The following is a 23,549-nucleotide window of genomic DNA, read 5'->3' on the forward strand; positions in this document are numbered from 1 at the left end:
GCGCGAATGTTGCGAGGCAGTTCTCTCGTTCCCTGCGTGAGTCGTGGCATGTCTGTGTGGTGTCACGTGGGATGCCTGGCGCGGGCATGTTGCGCGAATGTTGCGAGGCAGTTCTCTCGTTCCCTGCGTGAGTCGTGGCATGTCTGTGTGGTGTCACGTGGGATGCCTGGCGCGGGCATGTTGCGCGAATGTTGCGAGGCAGTTCTCTCGTTCCCTGCGTGAGTCGTGGCATGTCTGTGTGGTGTCACGTGGGATGCCTGGCGCGGGCATGTTGCGCGAATGTTGCGAGGCAGTTCTCTCGTTCCCTGCGTGAGTCGTGGCATGTCTGTGTGGTGTCACGTGGGATGCCTGGCGCGGGCATGTTGCGCGAATGTTGCGAGGCAGTTCTCTCGTTCCCTGCGTGAGTCGTGGCATGTCTGTGTGGTGTCACGTGGGATGCCTGGCGCGGGCATGTTGCGCGAATGTTGCGAGGCAGTTCTCTCGTTCCCTGCGTGAGTCGTGGCATGTCTGTGTGGTGTCACGTGGGATGCCTGGCGCGGGCATGTTGCGCGAATGTTGCGAGGCAGTTCTCTCGTTCCCTGCGTGAGTCGTGGCATGTCTGTGTGGTGTCACGTGGGATGCCTGGCGCGGGCATGTTGCGCGAATGTTGCGAGGCAGTTCTCTCGTTCCCTGCGTGAGTCGTGGCATGTCTGTGTGGTGTCACGTGGGATGCCTGGCGCGGGCATGTTGCGCGAATGTTGCGAGGCAGTTCTCTCGTTCCCTGCGTGAGTCGTGGCATGTCTGTGTGGTGTCACGTGGGATGCCTGGCGCGGGCATGTTGCGCGAATGTTGCGAGGCAGTTCTCTCGTTCCCTGCGTGAGTCGTGGCATGTCTGTGTGGTGTCACGTGGGATGCCTGGCGCGGGCATGTTGCGCGAATGTTGCGAGGCAGTTCTCTCGTTCCCTGCGTGAGTCGTGGCATGTCTGTGTGGTGTCACGTGGGATGCCTGGCGCGGGCATGTTGCGCGAATGTTGCGAGGCAGTTCTCTCGTTCCCTGCGTGAGTCGTGGCATGTCTGTGTGGTGTCACGTGGGATGCCTGGCGCGGGCATGTTGCGCGAATGTTGCGAGGCAGTTCTCTCGTTCCCTGCGTGAGTCGTGGCATGTCTGTGTGGTGTCACGTGGGATGCCTGGCGCGGGCATGTTGCGCGAATGTTGCGAGGCAGTTCTCTCGTTCCCTGCGTGAGTCGTGGCATGTCTGTGTGGTGTCACGTGGGATGCCTGGCGCGGGCATGTTGCGCGAATGTTGCGAGGCAGTTCTCTCGTTCCCTGCGTGAGTCGTGGCATGTCTGTGTGGTGTCACGTGGGATGCCTGGCGCGGGCATGTTGCGCGAATGTTGCGAGGCAGTTCTCTCGTTCCCTGCGTGAGTCGTGGCATGTCTGTGTGGTGTCACGTGGGATGCCTGGCGCGGGCATGTTGCGCGAATGTTGCGAGGCAGTTCTCTCGTTCCCTGCGTGAGTCGTGGCATGTCTGTGTGGTGTCACGTGGGATGCCTGGCGCGGGCATGTTGCGCGAATGTTGCGAGGCAGTTCTCTCGTTCCCTGCGTGAGTCGTGGCATGTCTGTGTGGTGTCACGTGGGATGCCTGGCGCGGGCATGTTGCGCGAATGTTGCGAGGCAGTTCTCTCGTTCCCTGCGTGAGTCGTGGCATGTCTGTGTGGTGTCACGTGGGATGCCTGGCGCGGGCATGTTGCGCGAATGTTGCGAGGCAGTTCTCTCGTTCCCTGCGTGAGTCGTGGCATGTCTGTGTGGTGTCACGTGGGATGCCTGGCGCGGGCATGTTGCGCGAATGTTGCGAGGCAGTTCTCTCGTTCCCTGCGTGAGTCGTGGCATGTCTGTGTGGTGTCACGTGGGATGCCTGGCGCGGGCATGTTGCGCGAATGTTGCGAGGCAGTTCTCTCGTTCCCTGCGTGAGTCGTGGCATGTCTGTGTGGTGTCACGTGGGATGCCTGGCGCGGGCATGTTGCTGGAGCGCGGCGCGCTGCGCGAAGGCGGCCGGGCAGCGCGCGCACGCGTACGGCCGCTCGCCCGTGTGCGTGCGCATGTGGTTCGTCAGGATCTTGTTCGTCTGCAACAATACATAAATTATTATTTTCACCTCAGCAGCTCGAACAAGCCTACTTTCGTCACTCCCTGGAGTGAGGAAAGTGCGACTTTCCTCACTCCAGGGAGTGAAACAATGTAGGCTTTTAATTTAGTGAAGGCCATGAACTTCATACTTTTATTACATTTTTTTTATGGTATGGTACGGTACGGTACTGTACGGTACGGTAGTACGGTACGGTACGGTACGGTACGCTACGGTACGGTACGGTACGGTCCAGTCTCGTCTCGTCTCGTATCGTATCGTATCGTATCGTATCGTATCTTATCGTGTCGTACATATTATAATACTTTTTTTTCTGTTTATTCTGTGTAATTCGAAATACATTTTAACCTTTAATATGTTCTCACTACTGAGGTGAAAAATTATATGTGCAACACGAGAGCAAAGTTATTTTACGTCTCGTGTTTTTTAGTCCCTCGCTACGCTCAAGATTCTACCTTAGAATCACTCGCTTCGCTCGTGATTCAATTATACAATCTTTCGCTTTCTCGGGACTGAAAATAAACACTCGCAAGAAAAACCAACTTTCCTCTCTTGTTGCACAAATAACTATTTCGTGCCTACATTTTTCATATTTGCCACGGTTCCCTATTGTGTTGCAGAAAGTTTTTTGACATATGTTACTTGGCAGAATTACCTTTCGCATACTGCTTTTCGCATAATATTACTTTGCAGAATTTCCTTTTGTATAATATTATTTGACAGAAAACCCTAACCAAATCTTAGAAAATTCTGCCAAATTTGAACGCTGTCAATGCTGTCAGTATTAAAGATAATTATCAATATAGAGACTATGGATGGTATAGAAAGTGAAGTGTAGGCATAGAATATTAGGCATTATATCTTCAGTATTTAACCGACAGTCTTGTGTTTTACTTCTGTCTTGGGTCCCATCCTTACATGGCGACCTTGCTAGTGGCGTAAAGTCTACGCCATATGGCGCCTGCCGGTGCAGTAGGTGGTTCTGCACTGCCAATCGCTTAAGGCAGAATTGTTGCAAAAGTGATCGCTTTCAGCTTTAAATAATAGTTCCTAATCTCTCCGGTGGCGCTAGTTAGGCTCTGGGACATAAGGCAACAAATAACCCGACCAAAATACGTAGGTTGTTTTTGGTAGTATTTCGGTGTATGGTGGCGCCGCCTAATTACTGTTTTTTGATGGACACTTTTCATACATAGAGATTTGGCTCCTTTATATAGTCTCCATGATAGAGACCGTGCGCGTTGAAGGGTCTGCCATCTCGTGACGGGAATCGAAATAAAAAAAATGTATCTAACTCTAGCAAGATTTCGACAGTCTTTTGTTTTGCCGCAAAAACCCCGGGCTCTAGGGAGCGTGCATAAACTGTAGGGGGCAGCACAGGAGACGTCAGATTTTTGTCGCGAGGCGTAAATGTGTAGTTTATGCTTCCAAAGTAGCCCACAAGATGGCAGCACTTGCTTTGGCGCGAAGTGTCAATGTACATGTGATGTACATGTTTATGGTTCCGATTCAGGCCACAAGATGGCAGACCCTCCAAAGCGCACGGTCCCTATAATATCTACAAATTAGAATAATTAGAACTCCAGAAAATGTTGTCAACTTTCTTTATCTCGTATATATCTGGCCTTAGGCCTCATTCTCACGAGCGCTTTTTCAACGCGCGTTAAAAAGGCGCTTGAATCTGCCCGCACGCTAAATTCGATTTAAAGACCAAGGCTTAAAGTTGAAAATCCAACAACGCTTGATAAAAAGCGCTACCGCCATCGTGTGAATAAATACACATGTTTTTTGTGTCATTCAAACGCTTTTTTAACGTGCGTTGAAAAAGCACTCGTGAGAATAAATAAATAAATAAAATAAAAAAATGCTATTTATTTAGGTATGAACCCATTACATCAAGATAATTATTAATCTAATTTATATATGCTAATCTATATTAAATTTAACTATTCTAAACTAAACTAATTAAATAAATAAATAAAAATAAAAATTATTTATTTTCAGATAGCTGAGATCCATAAATTGTTAGTTACAAGACACTTATAAAACTACATTAGTAAACTACCTATTACATAAAAACATATAAATACTTATTTCCTAGGTCGTACGACATGAAGGTCGGTATATCGGCGGAGGATATCCGAGTCCCACCTTTCGGCAATCATTCTCAGGATGCTATTTGAGCTCCCCCTCATCCGCAGCACCACAGATGCCGTCTTCTTCCTTATTATGGCATAAAAGTCCTCTACGCTAGCATCGGCAAACATCCCAGAGGCGCTGCAAAATCGAGGAAGCCCAAACAGCATCCTGAAAATATTATTATATTGGATACGCAGGGTATTGTAGGTCTTCAGCCTGAAACTGGCCCACAGGCCTCACGTATAAAAACTTTGACAATAAGCTCGAGAATTAATTAATTAATTATTAAATAATCTAACACTAATTAAATACTTGCAGCGGAGGCCTTGCTCATACAGTAGCGGGTTGCGTACACTACGCTAACAATGCTGTTCGTCGATGAATGAGGCCTTACTGTAATGTGTACGTACTGTGAACCCGCGTCCGCACATGTAGCAAATTTTGTTTTTGGGAGGCATAATGCCCTCGTGTACTCGCTTCCTGTGCTGCACTAAATCTGCGTTACGAAGGAAATTCTGAAACCACGCAATAGAGTATTACTGCAATGTTCTGCCACCAGAGTGCAGCACTAGCCTTTTTAGTAAACCATAGAGTAACTTATTCATACTGTACCTTTAACAGGTTTTTGACAAGTTTTTAGAGACAATAAAATATGACATTGACGCATCAAGGCACTCTTTACAGAGGACCTAATTCATAATAATTCATAATTCATTTATTGCTTATTATCATGTGGTACAAAACAGATGTTACATTAGGGTACGTTCACACATGAACCCTGTTAGGGCACAGCAAGTATTTCTTAAAACTAAACTATAACTAGGTACATAAATTAAAATTAACGCATTTATATCAATAACGCATATATATTATTTTATACTTATTTTATTATATTAATTACTTATTATTTTATTATAATTTTTATTTTATTTTATTATAATCAATTATGTACTTATTTGGGTACTATTTCAATAGGTACATATAAGTATTGATTTATTTTATCTTTATTACACAATTTGTTGTTAAATACATTCCCACAGTAGCATTAATAAGTTTGCATTAAATATATTTAATTTAATTTACCATTCATTCAATATATAATATTATAAGTAGATGTATTTAATTTAAATGTAATGTAGATTATCATTCAGGTACTCGTCTATGGAATAATAGCATTTTTTGAGAAGCAAATTTTTTAGTTCCCTCTTGAACACATTGTCTTCGATTTCGTTTATAATTTTTTCGGGAAGTTTGTTTGCTACAAGTATGCATCGGTAATAAGGGCCTTTTTTAAACATTTCTAATTTTGTTGGGGGTAGTTGTATTTCAATTTTATTATTTTGCCTTCTTTGCGAGTTAACAACTTTTTTTGTGAATAGATGCGAATTGTTCCTAACAAAGAGTGCCGCTTCCATAATATATATAGAGGGTAACGTGAGAATGTTTAATGCAGCGAAGTGCGGTCGACAACTATCTGGTATATGCGTGTTGGTAAGTATGCGAATACATTTCTTCTGCATTAGGAATAGTTGATTGACATCAGTGCTGGCCCCCCACAGAATCACACCGTACTGGAGCCTTGCGTGCGCAAACGCAAAATATGCTGACAGGGCGGTCTCCAAGTTAGTGTTGACCTTGAGCACACTCAACGCGTATATAAAGCTCGATAATTTAGATTTTATATTTTCGATATGTGATTTCCAGTTTAAACTTGTATCTATTTTAATTCCTAATAACTTAAATTCATTTACTTCCTCTATATTTTCGTTTTTTGTTTGTAATGACATTTGCAGTGATTTTTTTTGAATAGGCTTAAATTGCATTATTTTAGTTTTCTTTAAATTAATTTCAAGATTGTGGTCTGAAAGCCACTCCGTTATAGTTTCTGTAATTTGTGGAAGGCGCTCGTTACACTCGGTACTATCCGCACAATTTAGCAATAAAGAGACGTCATCCGCGAAACGCGACCTACCTACCTAACCTAACCTACCTAACCTACCGGGAAACGCAAATCAGAAATTCCGCTATCTGCCTCTTTATCGCTCGAATATATATGCATCACGATTTAACTGTACTCTCGTTTGCAATATTTAACTTACGCCCCAAGTGGCACAATGTACTATAAATTACTATAGAATTCATTCATAATTTTTGGTCATACCTTATCGCATTGCTCGCAGCGGTACTTATACTTCTTTAGGTGCACGAGATCGTAGTGGTCCTTCATGTATATCTTCTTCGTGAACACTTTATCGCACCCGGGACATGGGATCCTTAACATAAGAAATTATAACTATTAAATTTAAAAAAAAAACGGCCAAGTGCGAGTCGAACTCGCGCACCGAGGGTTCCGTACTTTTTAGTATTTGTTGTTATAGCGACAACAGAAATACATCACCTGTGATAATTTCAACTGTCTAGCTATCACGGTTCATGAGATACAGCCTGGTGACAGACAGACGGACAGCGGAGTCTTAGTAATAGAGTCCCGTTTTTACACTTTGGGTACGGAACTCTAAAAATTTAAAAACCATTATCGCATTATTAATGTCATTTCATTACCGTGTCTAACGCGATTAAATTTCATTATTTCACCTTTCTAGTTGATATTATGGAAAAAAGGTAAAAATAATGAAATTTCATCGCGTATGAGCCGGTAATGACATTAATTATGTGTACTAAACGTGAGAGCTTAAAGTGTTATATCAACGCATTATGCCAAAAACATCAATTTTATGCCAAAAATGTCTTACATCATTTTAGAAAAGAGCTGATATTTTTCAAATCATGTCATCTCGCTTTGGGCACAGCACAGCGGATGTCATTCCAGTCTATAGTCTGTATCTTTAGGTAATAGTAAAAAAAATGCCATCGGTAGCGGTACACGTCCGCGTAGCGCCGGCCGCACTCGGTGTGACATACCTAATACACATTCATACTACTGTTACCGTAGTCTAGCCCTCGGCCGGTGGCGCGCGCTGTTGCTGAGGTGCCATCGGTAGCGGTACACGTCCGCGTAGCGCCGGCCGCACTCGGTGTGACATACCTAATACATATTCATACTACTGTTACCGTAGTCTAGCCCTCGGCCGGTGGCGCGCGCTGTTGCTGAGATGCCATCGGTAGCGGTAAACGTCCGCGTAGCGCCGATCGCACTCGGTGTGACATACCTAATACATATTCATACTACTGTTACCGTAGTCTAGCCCTCGGCCGGTGGCGCGCGCTGTTGCTGAGGTGCCATCGGTAGCGGTACACGTCCGCGTAGCGCCGGCCGCACTCGGTGTGACATACCTAATACATATTCATACTACTGTTACCGTAGTCTAGCCCTCGGCCGGTGGCGCGCGCTGTTGCTGAGATGCCATCGGTAGCGGTACACGTCCGCGTAGCGCCGGTCGCACTCGTTGTGACATACCTAATACATATTCATACTACTGTTACCGTAGTCTAGCCCTCGGCCCGTGGCGCGCGCTGTTGCTGAGGTGCCATCGGTAGCGGTACACGTCCGCGTAGCGCCGGTCGCACTCGGTGTGACATACCTAATACATATTCATACTACTGTTACGGTAGTCTTGCCCTCGGTCGGTGGCGCGCGCTGTTGCTGAGGTGCCATCGGTAGCGGTACACGTCCGCGTAGCGCCGGTCGCACTCGGTGTGACACACCTAATACATATTCATACTACTGTTACCGTAGTCTTGCCCTCGGTCGGTGGCGCGCGCTGTTGCTGAGGTGCCATCGGTAGCGGTACACGTCCGCGTAGCGCCGGCCGCACTCGGTGTGACATACCTAATACACATTCATACTACTGTTACCGTAGTCTAGCCCTCGGTCGGTGGCGCGCGCTGTTGCTGAGGTGCCATCGGTAGCGGTACACGTCCGCGTAGCGCCGGTCGCACTCCACGCAGTACGCGCCTTGAGCAGACTCAGTGTGGGATACCTGTGACACACACACACATACTTTCATGATATAAAAGTAATAATTCTCTTATTTTTAATATTAACTTGCAGTTTTGTCTATGGTCCTAGGAAATATGGACGCAAAATTTTAACGGGGTCCCTTTGTTTGACATAATTATTGAAAGTCATAATGTAATGATTGTCATATTATCATTAGTCATAATTCTGAAACCGTTGACTTTACAGGATTTTCCTCAGGTTATCCTATAGATAGGTTAGGTTAGGTTTGTTTTATGGCCATCCTGAAAAGTTACGCGTTTCTGAGAAAAACCAAATTATGACTAACGAAAATGTGGACAAACATAGAGACCCCATTTTAACACTTATAAATAACAGTATCAAATTTTGTAAGTAGGGAAGCTTTAAGAACCTTAGGCGCAAAGTACCTACGGTGGACGACGGTGGTAAACAAGCATAAGGCCCGCCTGATGTTTAGCAGTCACCTTACACATATACCTCGTCTGTTTATAAGTTTTGAGACAAATGTTAACTAAAATAGTTCGATTACTGAAATGTTATACGATTACATTCGTATTTTTAACCGACTTCAATTTCATAGAAGGAGGAGGTTCTGTATTCGGTTGTGGCTATTTTTTTTTATGTATGTTCACCGATTATTCCGAGACCCGTGGTCCGATTTGAGTAATTCTTTTTTTTTATTTAACAACTACACTTTAATTATTGAGAATAAATTGAGTTTATTTTTAATGGCCTTCTGTGTTTTTAATTATAGTCATTTAATATGTAAAATAAAATAATAAATAAATGTGGTATTTTCCGTAAAAAGGGTCCTTATTGTCGATGGCGCTTACGACCCGGGTATGTCCATAAACTACGTCCGGATCCCGCTTAAACTATGGCGTGCTCCACCGTAGACCACATCATCACTTACCATCAGGTGGGATCGTGGTCAAACGCCTGCCTATTCATCATAAAAAAAAAAAAAAAAAAAGGTATGGGCACTGCGAATGACATCTCGCTTTGTGTGGTAGGGCACAGGACAGCGGATGTCATTCCAGATCTAGAGCAGAGCCCAACTGGGGAAGTACCTCCACCTTACAGAAAACCGCAGCCAAATAACACTAGACCCTACTCATAGTGTTGTGTTCCTGCCGGTGAGTAAGGTTGCCAGAGCTCAAGGGAGAGGAGTGTTAGGGTCGGCAACGCGCATGTAACTCCTCTGGAGTTGCAGGCGTACATAGGCTACGGAGACTGCTTAACATCAGGCGGGCCGTATGCTTGTTTGCCACCGACGTAGTATAAAAAAAACGATGCTCCGATATAAATACAATGCCGCGCGACGCTGTGCGGCGTAAGTGCCATCGACAATAAGGTCCCTTTTCATAGAAAATGCCCCAAATACAATAGTGTACGAGCACATACCTTATTGTGTAACCATAATCCATTGTACCGGGAAAATTTCTTGTCACAGATTTTGCATTCAAAAGGAGAATGTTGCTTCCTGCAGAAAAATGCAGCATTTTATATTGGGCAGTGCCGAATCATAAGCACAGAATAGATTTAGATTTATTTATTTCAGGATAAAAATTACACTATAAATTTGCATCAATGTCAAAATTATGCTTTTCTTCTTATCATGATCGTCAAACATTACATAATAAAAAATACAAAATAAATTAAAATAATTTTTCCCCTCACTAGCTCGGAAAGTTGTCTTTTAACCTTCAAAACAAGCGGGGAAAAACGAGTTTTATCCACTAGTGGGGAAAGTAATTTGACCTTGGATGGAGCGTGTTTAAGTAGCTTGACAGATAACAAAACGTAAAACGCTCATGATAATGGTTCGTTCAATATTAATTGTCATTAAATAAATGGTTTGAGAATCTAATAAAAAATATCAAATTTAGCTTTATTTAATGATTTTAAGTCATAAACCTTAAAATTCCATAAGAAACGTTTGTTTTTTTTATAATGATGTTAAATATAATTCTGAACGCACAAGTTGAGTCGATGCAATTTCAAAATGCATCGTTGACATTTCATACGTCAGAAATGTCAACATTGTCAACAAATTTTTTACTTAAAAACTTTTCTCACCGACCCCGTAAAAATACACAACTTCCAGAGTTTTCTGTTATAATATCGTAAGAAAATGAGTGATTCCTGTGATGAAGATGATCTAACGCCTGTGGATGTTGGACTTTCCTCGCTTTAGTGAGGGGAAAAGTTTTGTGTTACACACGGGTGCAAATGTATTTTACTTCTCGTGTGTTGAAGCACTCGCTACGCTCAGGATTCTATTTTAGAACCACTCGCTTCGCTCGTGGTTCAACTATAGAATCCTTTCGCTTGCTCGTGTTTCTATTCTACACTCGCGGGTAAAATACAACTTTGCACCCTTGTATAACAAATAACTATTCTCTCCCAATAAGGATCGTCATATAAGTATGTATAAACAAAAACATGTCAAAAATTGATGTCAATCTAAGCAATTTAGAATCATCAATAAATGTCAAACAAAATAAAATATCACAAAAGAAGTAAATAAGTATATATAAGAAAAAGTAATTGAAATTGAAATTGAAATAATTTATTGCATATCACATAGCAGGTACAGGTGTTCTTAAATATAAGCTGTTCATGTGACGCCCTGTTAGGGCACGGCAACATAGTTCCACATAGGGAAACATACTTATTTAATCTAACATTATACATATTATTATTTACATATGTGCCAAATAATTAATTAATTATTTTACATTTAAATAAAATCTGCCATGCACAATATTAAATACAATTACAATCAATTTACGATCACAAGTATCACAAAAGAGATATTATATATCTTCAAAAAATTCTCTGATATTATAGTAACATTTATCTAACAGAAATGTTTTTAGTTTCTTGCTAAACAGGCTTAATTTACTCTCGTTTTTTATGTTATTTGGGAGGTGATTATATATTTTTATTGACATATAGTGTGGGCTAGATGTGAACAGTTTTAGTTTAGAAAAGGGAAGTTTCAGTTTATTTAAATTTCGGTCGTTTCTTTTGGGTAGTGTTTCAGGAGAATATAGTTCGCTATGTTTTCTTACAAATTTGCTGGTCTCTAGAATATATATACCTAGGTAAGAGTGAGTATTTTATACTTTACAAAAAATGGCTTACAGGTTTCCATTTCGTCAATGTTGGCCATTATTCTGATGCATCTTTTTTGAAGAATAAATATTTTATCTATGTCGGTACTATTACCCCATAATACGATTCCGTAGGATAATCTGGAGTGAGCGTATGCATAGTACGCTGCAAGAGCTGTTTTTAAGTCCGTTACGCGTTTGAGGTGATTTAGGGCATAAATGAATGACGATACCCTTTTCGTCAGGTTTTGTATGTGCTGCTTCCAATTGGTACTAGTATCTATGTTGAGTAAGTAATAGTATTATCATACAGAACGGCCACGCACCGCCCCGCCCCGACTCAAATTACCTCGCCCCGCGACACCAGATTGACGACCGTTTGCCGACCGCTCAGATGCAACTTACTCACACAATGACGCGTGTACAGACGTGCCGTTCACACATAGATACGCATGTGATTTTTGATGTATGGCGTGTCCGCCCTGTGTCATAAGTGTCTTTTACATTACATATGGTGCTACTTTCTCGCACTAGTGCGTAAAAGAGCACTTTTCGTGCGTATGTCGAAAGTTTAAAGGGCCATATGTATTGTAAAACGTTGTACGATACACGTGCGAATAGGTAATTTGCAACGTTGTCGATTTATAAACACTCCCTGCGGTCGTGTTTTAATTTATCGCCACTCGTTTCGAATTTCCTCTTTTTCATAATTCATAATTTATTTATTGCATCCATGGTTTACATTTGGTGGTACATACATAGTGGGTTTCACATGGACCCTGGTAGGGCACAGCAATAGTCTTAAATCTAAAGTATGCTAGGTATTAGTATTAATGTAATCATTATATAAACTTGGTCTTATGACTTTTCCGCACTTGTATCGTAAATAACTAATCTTTCTTTCTAAATATATGATAGAAAGTTACCTAATATGGTCCTGGATGCAGTACCGCATCTTGAAGCTGACGCCGCAATGGTCGCATACGAATCTCTCGTGATACTCCTTGTGATGCTGGAAGAATTCCCGGCGAGACCTTAAAGTAGAAAATACACTTAGCGCCACTTGCACCATCCCACTAACCCGGGGTTAACCGGTTAAACCGATAACCCAGTGTCTTAACTTCAAACTCGTGTAAATCCATTCGACCCTCTCAGCAAAGATAGATATAACTCCGTAATAGATGGATACAGTCTAAGGAAAAAACGTGCCTCGAAAATCAAGAAAATTTGATTCTCGTTCAGAGGTCGCTACTAGTTTTGGCCTACAGTCGTATAGATGGCGTTGACGGTTTCGTTTGTTATTTAACTATTTTAACGCATATCAGTGAAAGAACATGGGTCAAAATCATAAAAATAATTAATGCAAATAAAAAAAATCATTTATCTATATTTAAATACATTCTATCGTATTTTTATAAATCTTCATTTTTAGTTTTAAAGTGTGTCGACAGATGGCAGTGAATTTACTGGGGTTACAAAATTTACTATGACAGTACCGCTCTAGTATAAGTTACTCTATGCTCTCAGCAAATATCTACCCTATTACCCTTTTCTGACAAATGGATTGACCCGAGTTAGAAGTTAAGTTACTTAAATGTACTGGTAACCATGGTAACTCCAGGTTTAACCGGTTAAGCCCGTGTTAGTAAATGGTGCAAGTGGCCCTAAGATAAATGAAAAGAAGTGTTCTTAGAGTAACTTCACCGGCCGCGTCGATTCGTACATAACGAAATTCTTATCGGGTTTGTATAGGCGGGTCGGTAATTTTAATATAAATCTCATTTTAATAATTCTAATTATTTCTTAACCTCGTGAGGACCAATGTGCATTACAACGTACACTCTGTTTCAATCTAATTTGAACCTTACACTAACTGAATTAAGTAGCATTTCTTTTGTTTCATTGTTTTCTAAAACAAACGAAAGTCACCCTAATCTTCTATACAATAAGTTTCAAATTAAAAATAGGGAAACTTTGTATGGTGGTCCTTACGAGGATAACATTATCCTCCTAAGGACCACCATTAGATAAGATAAGATAAGATAATATTTATTGTATAACTGTGTACAGAGATGTTGGCAATAATACATTTAGGATTCAACAGTTTGTCCATCACGGACGTACAATATACTTAAGACTAACCTATAACTAAATAACAATAGTTATTTGTGCAACAAGAGAGGAAAGTTTGTTTTTCTTGCGAGTGTTTATTTTGAGTCCCGAGAAAGCGAAAGATTCTATAATTGAATCACGAGCGAAGCGAGTGATTCTAAGGTAGAATCTTGAGCGTAGCGAGGGACTCAAAAACACGAGATGTAAAATAACTTTGCTCTCGTGTTGCACACATAATTTTTCACCTCAGTAGTGAGAACATATTAAAGGTTAAAATGTATACACAATAAACAAAAAAAAAGTATTATAATATGTACGATACAATAAGATACGATACGATACGATACGAGACGAGACCGGACCGGACCGAACCGGACCGGACCGGACCGGACCGTACCGTACCGTACCGTACCGTACCGTACCGTACCATAAAAAAATGTAATATAAGTATGAAGTTCATGGCCTTCACTAAATTAAAAAGCTACATTGTTTCACTCCCTGGAGTGAGGAAAGTCGCACTTTCCTCACTCCAGGGAGTGACGAAAGTAGGCTTGTTCGAGCTGCTGAGGTGAAAAATTAATACATGCATGCACTATTGTCATAAGCGTCAAATTCTTTCATGCTGTAGAACATACATACATACATACATATAATCACGCCTATTTCCCGGAGGGGTAGGCAGAGACCACGGATTTCCACTTGCTACGATCCTGACATACCTCTTTCTATGCTGTAGAACACTCTACTAATAAGCCATTTTTTTAGAATGGTTTTAAATTGTTTGCATTCGACTGACATTATTTCAACAGGTAACTTGTTAAAAACTTTTATTGCTGCAATGTAGGCATGTGGATTGACCCGAGTTAGAAGTTAAGCTACTTAAATGTACTGGTAACCATGGTAACTCCAGGTTTAACCGGTTAACCCCGTGTTAGTAAATGGTGCAAGTGGCCCTAAGATAAATGAAAAGAAGTGTCCTTAGAGTAACTTCAAACAAAAAGGTTTATCAAATGTCACGCAAGATGGCGCTGAACCGGCCGCGTCGATTCGTACATAACGAAATTCTTATCGGGTTTGTATAGGCGGGTCGGTAATTTTAATATAAATTTCATTTTAATAATTCTAATTATTTCTTAACCTCGTGAGGACCAATGTGCATTACAATGTACACTCTGTTTCAATCTAATTTGAACCTTACACTAACTGAATTAAGTAGCATTTCTTTTGTTTCATTGTTTTCTAAAACAAACGAAAGTCACCCTAACCTTCTATACAACAAGTTTCAAATTTAAAATAGGGAAACTTCGTATTCACATTCACATGAATGTTTGTTGTAAAGGACGACCTTTTTTAACGAATTAATGGTACAGTCGCCATCAGATATATCGGAGCGGCCATGGTGCTCACAAATATCTGAACACGCCTCTATTGTCAAGGCGGTAGAGTGCGTGTTCAGATATTTTTGAGCAACTCGGCCGCTCCGATATATCTGATGGCGACTGTACTAGATGACGATGAACGAGTGTCGCATTCGATAAGGATTAAACGGAGACCAATAGAACCTACCGATTTAACTTCCATTTACTTATGTTCAGCGAAAATGTATGTATAATCAAATCAAAGATAGATATAACTCCGTAATAGATGGATACAGTCTAAGGAAAAAAACGTGCCTCGAAAATCACGAAAATTTGATTCTCGATCAGATGTCGCCACTACCTTTGGCCTACTCTCGTATAGAGGGCGTTGACGGTTTCGTTTGTTATTTAACAATTTTAACGCATATCAGTGAAAGAACATGGGTCAAAATAATAAAAAAAATTAATGCAAATAAAAAAAACATTTATCCATATGTAAAGACATTTTATCGTATTTTTATAAATCTTAATTTTTAGTTTTAAAGTGTGTCGATAGATGGCAGTGAATTTACTGGGGTTACAAAATTTACTATGACAGTACCGCTCTATAATATTATATCCTCTTTGGTAGCGAGGAATACTTTTGTTGCGCTGCACAAGGATAGGTAAATAAAGTTACTCTATTGGTCCTTAACAAATATCTCTCGCTACGTCCTCGTACCTACATCTCTGGTGGAAACGCTGCTGGATAAAGATAATTGTTATGTTTATTTTACAAGATAAGATAATTGCTAAAATTAAGTAACAATTACGTACCCAAATTTCAACTCGCACTTGACGCATTGCAGCACGACCTTATGCGTGCGCGCATGAACGCGCCGGTGCGTCCTGTGGCAGCTGGCGAACGCACACAGCGAGCACTCGTGCGTGTAGTAGTGTTTAGACATGTGCGACACTAGGGAACTTTTGTTTAGTGCTCGCGTATTGCATATATCGCAGGTGTATGGGCCTATAGTCTGAAAATAGGTACTTAATTATAAATCTAGTGTGAAAAATATTCTTCAATTTAAAATCAAAGAAAGTCAAGTAATGACATTTATTACTATTTATTTTATTCTATTTATAATTAACTACCAGTTGTTTTACAGTGAAGGCAAAGATAGATATAACTCCGTAATAGATGGATACAGTCTAAGGAAAAAACGTGCCTCGAAAATCAAGAAAATTTGATTCTCGTTCAGAGGGCGCTACTAGCTTTGGCCTACTGTCATATAGATGGCGTTGACGGTTTCGTTTGTTATTTAACAATTTTAACGCATATCAGTGAAAGAACATGGGTCAAAATCATAAAAATAATTAATGCAAATAAAAAAAATCATTTATCCATATTTAAATACATTTTATCGTATATTTATAAATATTTATTTTTAGTTTTAAAGTGTGTCGACAGATAGCAGTGAATTTACTGGGGTTACAAAATTTACTATGACAGTACCGCTCTAGTATAAGTTACTCTATGGTGAAGGTAAACGTTGTGAAGGAACCTGCATGTGTTGACAAATAGATGCAAAGGTGAACCTTGAACCTATACATATAATACTAGCTTTTGCCCGCGACTTCGTCTGTGTGGACTTAGTAACCGCAGCTTAGAGTAAGAATAACGGCTGGAGAAAATCTCATAGCAATCTAAATTTGAGCATATTATGCACACAAATTAGCAGGCACTTCGTTTATTATCTCAATTCCACCCCGCTTTTTACTTTCTTAAGGGATGATTTTCGGGATAAAAACTATCCTATGTCCTTCTCAGGGACTCAACCTATCTGTATGCCAAATTTCATCTAAATCGATTCAACGGTTTAAGCGTGAAGAGGGAACACACAGACACACAGACAGACAGACAGACTTTCGCATTTATAATATTAGTATGGATATGTAGTAATGTGCTCTATCTACATTGGACTGGTATGGACAATACAGCCCAAACTCTCACCCTCGACGGTCAAGGAGATTGATTTCTGTGACAATCCATACCTTGATTCAGTGATTATGAAATACTAGCTATTGCCCGCGACTTCGTCTGCGTGGTGTTAGTAATTTGGGTAGTTATATCGATTCGATAATCGATTTCACATACAAACTTCCACCCCCCTTTTCACCCCCTTAAAGGATGACTTCTGGAATAAAAACTACCCTATGTCCTTCCCCGGGACTCAAACTATCTCTATACCAAATTTCAACTAAATCGGTTCAGCAGTTGCGTGAAGAGGTAACAGACAGACAGACACATTTTCGCATTTATAATATTAGTATGGAATATGGATATGAAAGCCTCCAAGGACAAGGGCGTCTAGAGAATAAAATTTGTAACTAGATGTATGCCCCTCGCCCACCCCTACGGCCATATTAACTGAACCCCTTCCCCCCCTAAATTTATTGCCACTGTCCTTTGACTCCTTGACCATACAATAAAAAAATAAAACAACACTACAACACAACACACAATACACAACGACAATCACCACAATACAACACACAACAACAACACAACAATACAATGAGAGCAGGTATTTGCCAACAGTGGAACATACATATGTATGCCAAGGTTAGTTAACTGGTAATGATATGAAACAAGCTACGTACCTCACTATGATGTTTTGCGATATGCCTAGCCAGACAATTTTCATCCTTAAACCCAAGCACACAGCTTTCACATTTAAATTGACATGACATGTAAAATTCACTATGTCTTTCCTTCTCTAAACAACTTTTCAGTTCTTCTAAACTTAATTGGACCTTTCTAAATATTTTATTATTGTCAATTACTTTAAATTTAGGCTTTTTATTCAGCAATGCCCTTTTCAAAGTCCACTTATTATTTTTTACTTTTCTAGTTTTTTTCATCTCTATGCCCTCTGTTTTCACCAATTCTATGTTATCTGTGGTATCTGAAACATGACCAGTGTCATGGATATAATCTGTTTCAGATTTTGTGTCTGTGTGTGTTGGTTCATTTATTTGTGTGACATAGATTGTGTTAGGACTTATGTCATCAAATATGACTGTGGTTAGATTTGACAAGGTTCCATATGCCTGAAAAATAAATAGTACACTTTAACGCCTATGCCGATTCTTGGGATTAGGTTGCCAAGCATACTCTAGTCTCCCTTAACCTCTAGCGGCCCAACATAAAAGAAAAATTGGCATATTAGGACTGTGGGACTAGTTATGGGGCTAGCTAGATAGGTGACAATCAAAAAGATTAACCTATTTAACTCGCCCCACGACACCAGATTGACGGCCGTTTGCTAGCCGCTCAGTACTGTCTTTAAGCAACATACTCACAATGACGCATGCCGCGTGTACAGACGTGCCGTTCACACATAGAAACGCAAGTGATTTTCGATGTATAGCGTGTCCGCCCGGTGTCTAAGGGCTGCAAGACATTAGGGGCGGCAGTCAGGCGGCAGTCTATATGATGGGTCTTGAGAAACGAGCGGCTAGCTGTTACTAAAAGGTCTGGAGCCTAGGGCAGCTGAAACTGCAAATCCGCCACTGAAAATTTCACAGATAATTAGTACAAGTAAATACAAACCTGCCCCATTTCCAGCATTTCAGTGGCTCTAAGCACTTGCTTCTGGAAGGCAGCCATCTTTGATAGCGCTCCGCTGCACTCCCAGCAAATGTGCATTGATTCCATGTTGCAGTTCATCTAGGAGAAAATTATTCAGTTTACTGTAACTGATTGAATTAACGTGACCAAAACCAGTTTTCTCAAATAATACCAAAATATTTCTCTGCTAATCCGCGAAAAGATAATGTGCTAGTCAATCAGTGCTAACAATTATTATTATTATTATTATTATTTAATAAGCAGGCAGGCAGTTATGGCAACTGATATGGCCTGTATCCAGTAATCATAAAGATATATATCATGAACGAGTATTAGATGTAGTGTTATGCTTGTCTAATTTATTTTTAAACTGGTTCACATTTTGTGGTGAAACTACGTCTTCCGGGAGTTTGTTCCAAGCCCTTACTACTCGGTTGCTCAGAAAGTGTTTGTAAGGGTTACTGTGAGACCTATGCCTTTCTAGCTTTAAGTGATGACCTCTCAGACGATCGCTGTTGTTGCGCTTGAACATCTCTTGAAAATCCTCTAGGTCATAGTGCCCAGATAGTATTTTGTAACTTTCTATTAGGTCTCCGCATTCTCTGCGGTGCTTTAGGGTAGTGAGTTTCAGTTCCTTTAGTCTCTCCTCATATGGCTTGTTTTTAAGTTGCCTTGGCAGTTTCATGAAACTCCGTTGGACCTTCTCCAGCATCTCAATGTCCTTGGCAAAGTAAGGACTCCAGACTTGAAACGCATACTCCAGTATGGGTCTGACGTATGTCTTGTATATTTTTAGCATCATAAGGTCTTGAAAGCTTTCCTAACGAGGTAAATCATGCTTCTGGCTTTCTTAACCATTGTAGATATGTGCTCTTCCCACTTTAGATCTTCCGAGATCTTAACACCTAGGTCAATTACTTTTTTTTTTTTTATCTGGTTTTTATGGAGGCTTTTGACACTCTAGGTGAACATGTCAGCCTCATGGGTGCTATCATAGTTCCCTACTCAAGGGATAACAATTACTTACTTGCGTATTTTTTACATGCAAGGGAGGGGGGAGGCGGAGGTTAAAGCCAAACTTTTTGACTAGCCTCTACTACCTTCATAAAATGTGCTCATCTTGAATATGCTTTCTCAAAATGAACAGACAAACACTGCAAATCTAACCTAACTAAACATAGACTCAGACCAAGCTAAGTTGGCAGCCATTTTAATAGCACAGACCAAAGAGTATAATAATATATGTAACTGTTTTAGTGTTATTTTAAACGTCAAACTTCTATGAAATTAGGACTTGCACAGTCCGGGTTATCAAATTAGCTTGCTCCCCCTGCCCTCTCTTTATGTGTATGAGACATGCCTATATACAAAAAGGAATTTTGAAAAGTTTGCCACTGCGCCAAGAAATCCCAGGCAAGCCTCTGGACGCAGCGGACTAAATCTTAAGTACCCGCCTTGTAAAACAAAACACTACGGTAATAGTATACTATACATGGCAATCAAAATTTTCAATCATCTGCCAGAGGATATAAAGATGTCTAATTTCCCTGAATTTAAGTCTAAATTACTAAACTGGTGTTTAAATAAACAATATTATGCAATTAACGAACATTTTGAAACTATTACTAGTCAATGAGTATTCCAACGTATTGCATTTTACATTTAAGTACTAAATTCTTATTATTATCCATTGGCCTAGCTTTACTTAAATTTACCTACTTTCCTGTTTTGATTTTTAATAATATGATAACATTGCATGTTGAATGTATTTTTTGTACTTCTCTTTCTTTGACATTTGTATAAATTTAATATAATTGACGCACACCTAGACTGAATTTAGTTATTTGTGCAGCAAGAGAGGAAAGTTGGATTTTCTTGCGAGTGTTTATTTTGAGTCCCGAGAAAGCGAAAGATTCTATAATTGAATCACAAGCGAAGCGAGTGATTCTAAGGTAGAATCTTGAGCGTAGCGAGGGACTCAAAAACACGAGATGTAAAATAACTTTGCTCTCGTGTTGCACACATAATTTTTCACCTCAGTAGTGAGAACATATTAAAGGTATAAAATGTATTTCGAATTACACAGAATAAACAGAAAAAAAAGTATTATAATATGTACGATACGATACGAGACCGGACCGGACCGGACCGGACCGGACCGTACCGTACCGTACCGTAATTTTTTTTAAATAAAAGTATGAAGTTCATGGCCTTCACTAAATTAAAAAGCTACATTGTTTCACTCCCTGGAGTGAGGAAAGTCGCACTTTCCTCACTCCAGGGAGTGACGAAAGTAGGCTTGTTCGAGCTGCTGAGGTGAAAAATATTTAACTGCTCCTAGAATTAAGCTTAGAATTAAATTAAGAATGTAATTTTGCATGCCATGATGTGGCAGAATGTATTTGGAGCTGTATTTACCCTTTTGTACCTTTTTTGACCTGCATTCTAGCAAATAAATGTATTTCATTTCATTTCCAAAAATGAATGATTTAAACTGGTAAATCTTTAAATTAAAAAATAATATTGTATACAATAACTTAGACATTTCACCAGAGAACCTTGATCTTAGCACACGTAATAAGTGTTACTGGCATTAATAACATGTTTCTAATAATTCAGAAATTGACTCTTATAAGAACCATTACCAAGATTAAATACACCATACAGATACAACATTGTATATTGTATATACCATATTCTATGAAATTAATTATTGATTATGAATTACAACCCGGTCACAATATCTGTGCACCTGACCTCGTGACGTCATATCGGCGGTCTGGGTACGGTGTGAAAAAAAGTTTTTTCGAGAAATGTGGAGGTGTAGCGGCAACGAAGATGCTAACCGTACTGTCGCACCGGGGAGTGCGCGGAGAGGTGACAGGGGAAGCGGGAGAGGCGCCACATTCCAGCGAGGTGCACAGATATTGTGACCGGGTTGTATGTATGATGATTACTTACCCAGAATCCAGACTGCGGGGCTATTTTTCTGAATATATCTACATATTCACCTAAAGGGGTAAGGTTTCTACCAAAAGTTAGGCATGTGTGGCACTGAGACTTGTCTAGCTTATATTCATATTTAATGTCTTCCAACTGCATCATTCTAATCCTAAATTACACTTTACCTATGTATGAATTATGTATTTTACTTCCAGTTGAGTTAGCTTTACTTCATATTATTTACAGTTACATTATAAATATCTGAATAAATAATACAAATCAAATAAATATGCAACTTGATTTTGTTTTTATCACATTTAGATACATTCAAATACCTGTATATATATAGGCAAAGTAGGTGAAAGTATTAGACTTCGTTTCACCAGAGCTACCTTATTTTAAGCTGTTTTTGGAGCATATGATTTACAAATTTGGACAATTTGGTTGTAAATAGCAACAATCTTGGTAAAAATTTAATATTCATTTAAAAAAATAATGTGATTGACATTAGGCTAACCTCCGAACGCATCCCTGTCATGTCACTGACAACTTGACAATTGACACACGTTCGGAAATCATATCTTTTAAGCTAAATTTCTCTGCTAAATTCACCGAATTCACCTCGTGCTTCGTTTGATCAATCAATCGTGTCGTAACTCTTTCTTATTCTTTCTTTATGTGGCAAACAAAAGAGACAAAACCACATTACATAAATACAAGAACGAGTGAACGATACGATTCGTTATGCTGGGGCCACATATTCAAAGTGCACAGGAAAAAGAAAATATTGTTAGCACCAAAAAAAATCCTAAAACTAAGCTAAAGAAACAGTATATACCACCAACGGTGCCAACATCTAGTCGTGGCCTTAATATTTTAAATAAAGCCCACGAAATACTAGAGCCAGGCAGTATTTATAGGCCAATACACACTAATATTGCCATACAATTTCCTGAAAACCATACTAAAGAGACATATGTAGAATTATTATGCAAGTTAACTGAGAATTCTTTGCAACTGAAAGAAATAGATGGCGCTATAAAAGTTAAAACAATAAATAAGACTCTTAACATCCCAATTAATCACTTTCATGGTTACTTACACAATGATAATAATAACATTTGGTGCATAGTGTGCCATCGCGCTGTGCCTAAAAGTGATAACATTCACATATATGAAGTCCATCATATGAATATTCTGATAAAGACTGTAGATTGTCATGGTATGAGAAAGGTAATCAAATTTACTATTCATAAAAGATAGAGGAATATAAGAAACTACCTTCTGCCTGGGAATTTGTCTGCGTAATGATATTTGGAAAATCTATTCCATGTCTTTCTTCTGGCTTCAAACTACCTCCTTATCCTTACCAAGTTTCATTTAAATTAGTTCAGCGGTTTAAGTGTGATATACCCCGCGGTATATCAAATTGGAATAGTATTATATGGATGCGCCTTTAAGCCTGTGATACATTTAAAACGGCTCGAAAAAAACGCTATTAAAATGTAGTAGAGTTAGACCAAGAAGAGTGCAACGATTTTGATAGCACACGCAGCGCACGTGTTATTTATACGTCATTATTTCATAGAAGTTTGATGTTTAAAATAACACTTGCACTGCGTATGCTATCAAAATCGCTGCAGACTTTTCTTGGTCTAACTCTAACATATTCATCATTAAATAAGCAATTATTGAGGTCATTGACTCCGAATGGAACCAAAAACCCTAAAAACTGATCATCATCATCATCATCCCGTGCAGACAAAGTTGCGGGCAGAATTTGTGTCGTTTTCAAGCAAAAGGTACCACATTGTCGCTTGCCATAAGGACGCGCTCACACGTTATTCGTATAAAGATACAAGCAAGTTTCGTTCTTATGGTAAGCGACAATGTGGTACCTTTTACTTCAAAACGTCACATTTAGTGTGTAATAGTGACATACACATACCTTATTGTATTTTTTTATATATTAAAATTAAATAACTATTATTAATATATATATATTGCAGGTACACTTTTCCTACAGTCACTGCGTCATTTGTAACCTGGGGTTTAAAAGCAAGAAAGCTTCAGCTGCACATATCACCACACCCCGCCACATCAAAATAAGAAAACTTTACACAGAGTGATAGTTGCTGATGAACAAACTAGTGATAAGTTTCTTGCCAGAATCTTTTTTTGATACAAGTTATGTTAATT

At 39.8% G+C, this 23,549-nt stretch overlaps 1 protein-coding gene across 1 annotated transcript; it reads right to left on the reverse strand.

Annotated features, from left to right (window-relative positions):
* Positions 1-1,966: 1,966 nt before the first annotated feature.
* On the reverse strand, positions 1,967-21,610 carry LOC134753271 (zinc finger protein 436-like). Its single transcript, XM_063689109.1, has 10 exons — positions 21,369-21,610; positions 18,390-18,506; positions 17,438-17,887; positions 15,611-15,810; positions 12,251-12,358; positions 9,610-9,688; positions 8,082-8,206; positions 6,427-6,538; positions 4,676-4,780; positions 1,967-2,105 (listed from the first exon to the last, which is right to left on the reverse strand). The coding sequence occupies exons 1-10, from the start codon at positions 21,510-21,512 to the stop codon at positions 1,974-1,976; spliced, it is 1,572 nt and encodes a 523-aa protein (XP_063545179.1). The 5' UTR covers positions 21,513-21,610; the 3' UTR covers positions 1,967-1,973.
* Positions 21,611-23,549: the final 1,939 nt, after the last annotated feature.

This window comes from Cydia strobilella, chromosome 26, assembly GCF_947568885.1.
Source record: "Cydia strobilella chromosome 26, ilCydStro3.1, whole genome shotgun sequence".
Lineage (NCBI taxonomy): Eukaryota > Metazoa > Arthropoda > Insecta > Lepidoptera > Tortricidae > Cydia > Cydia strobilella.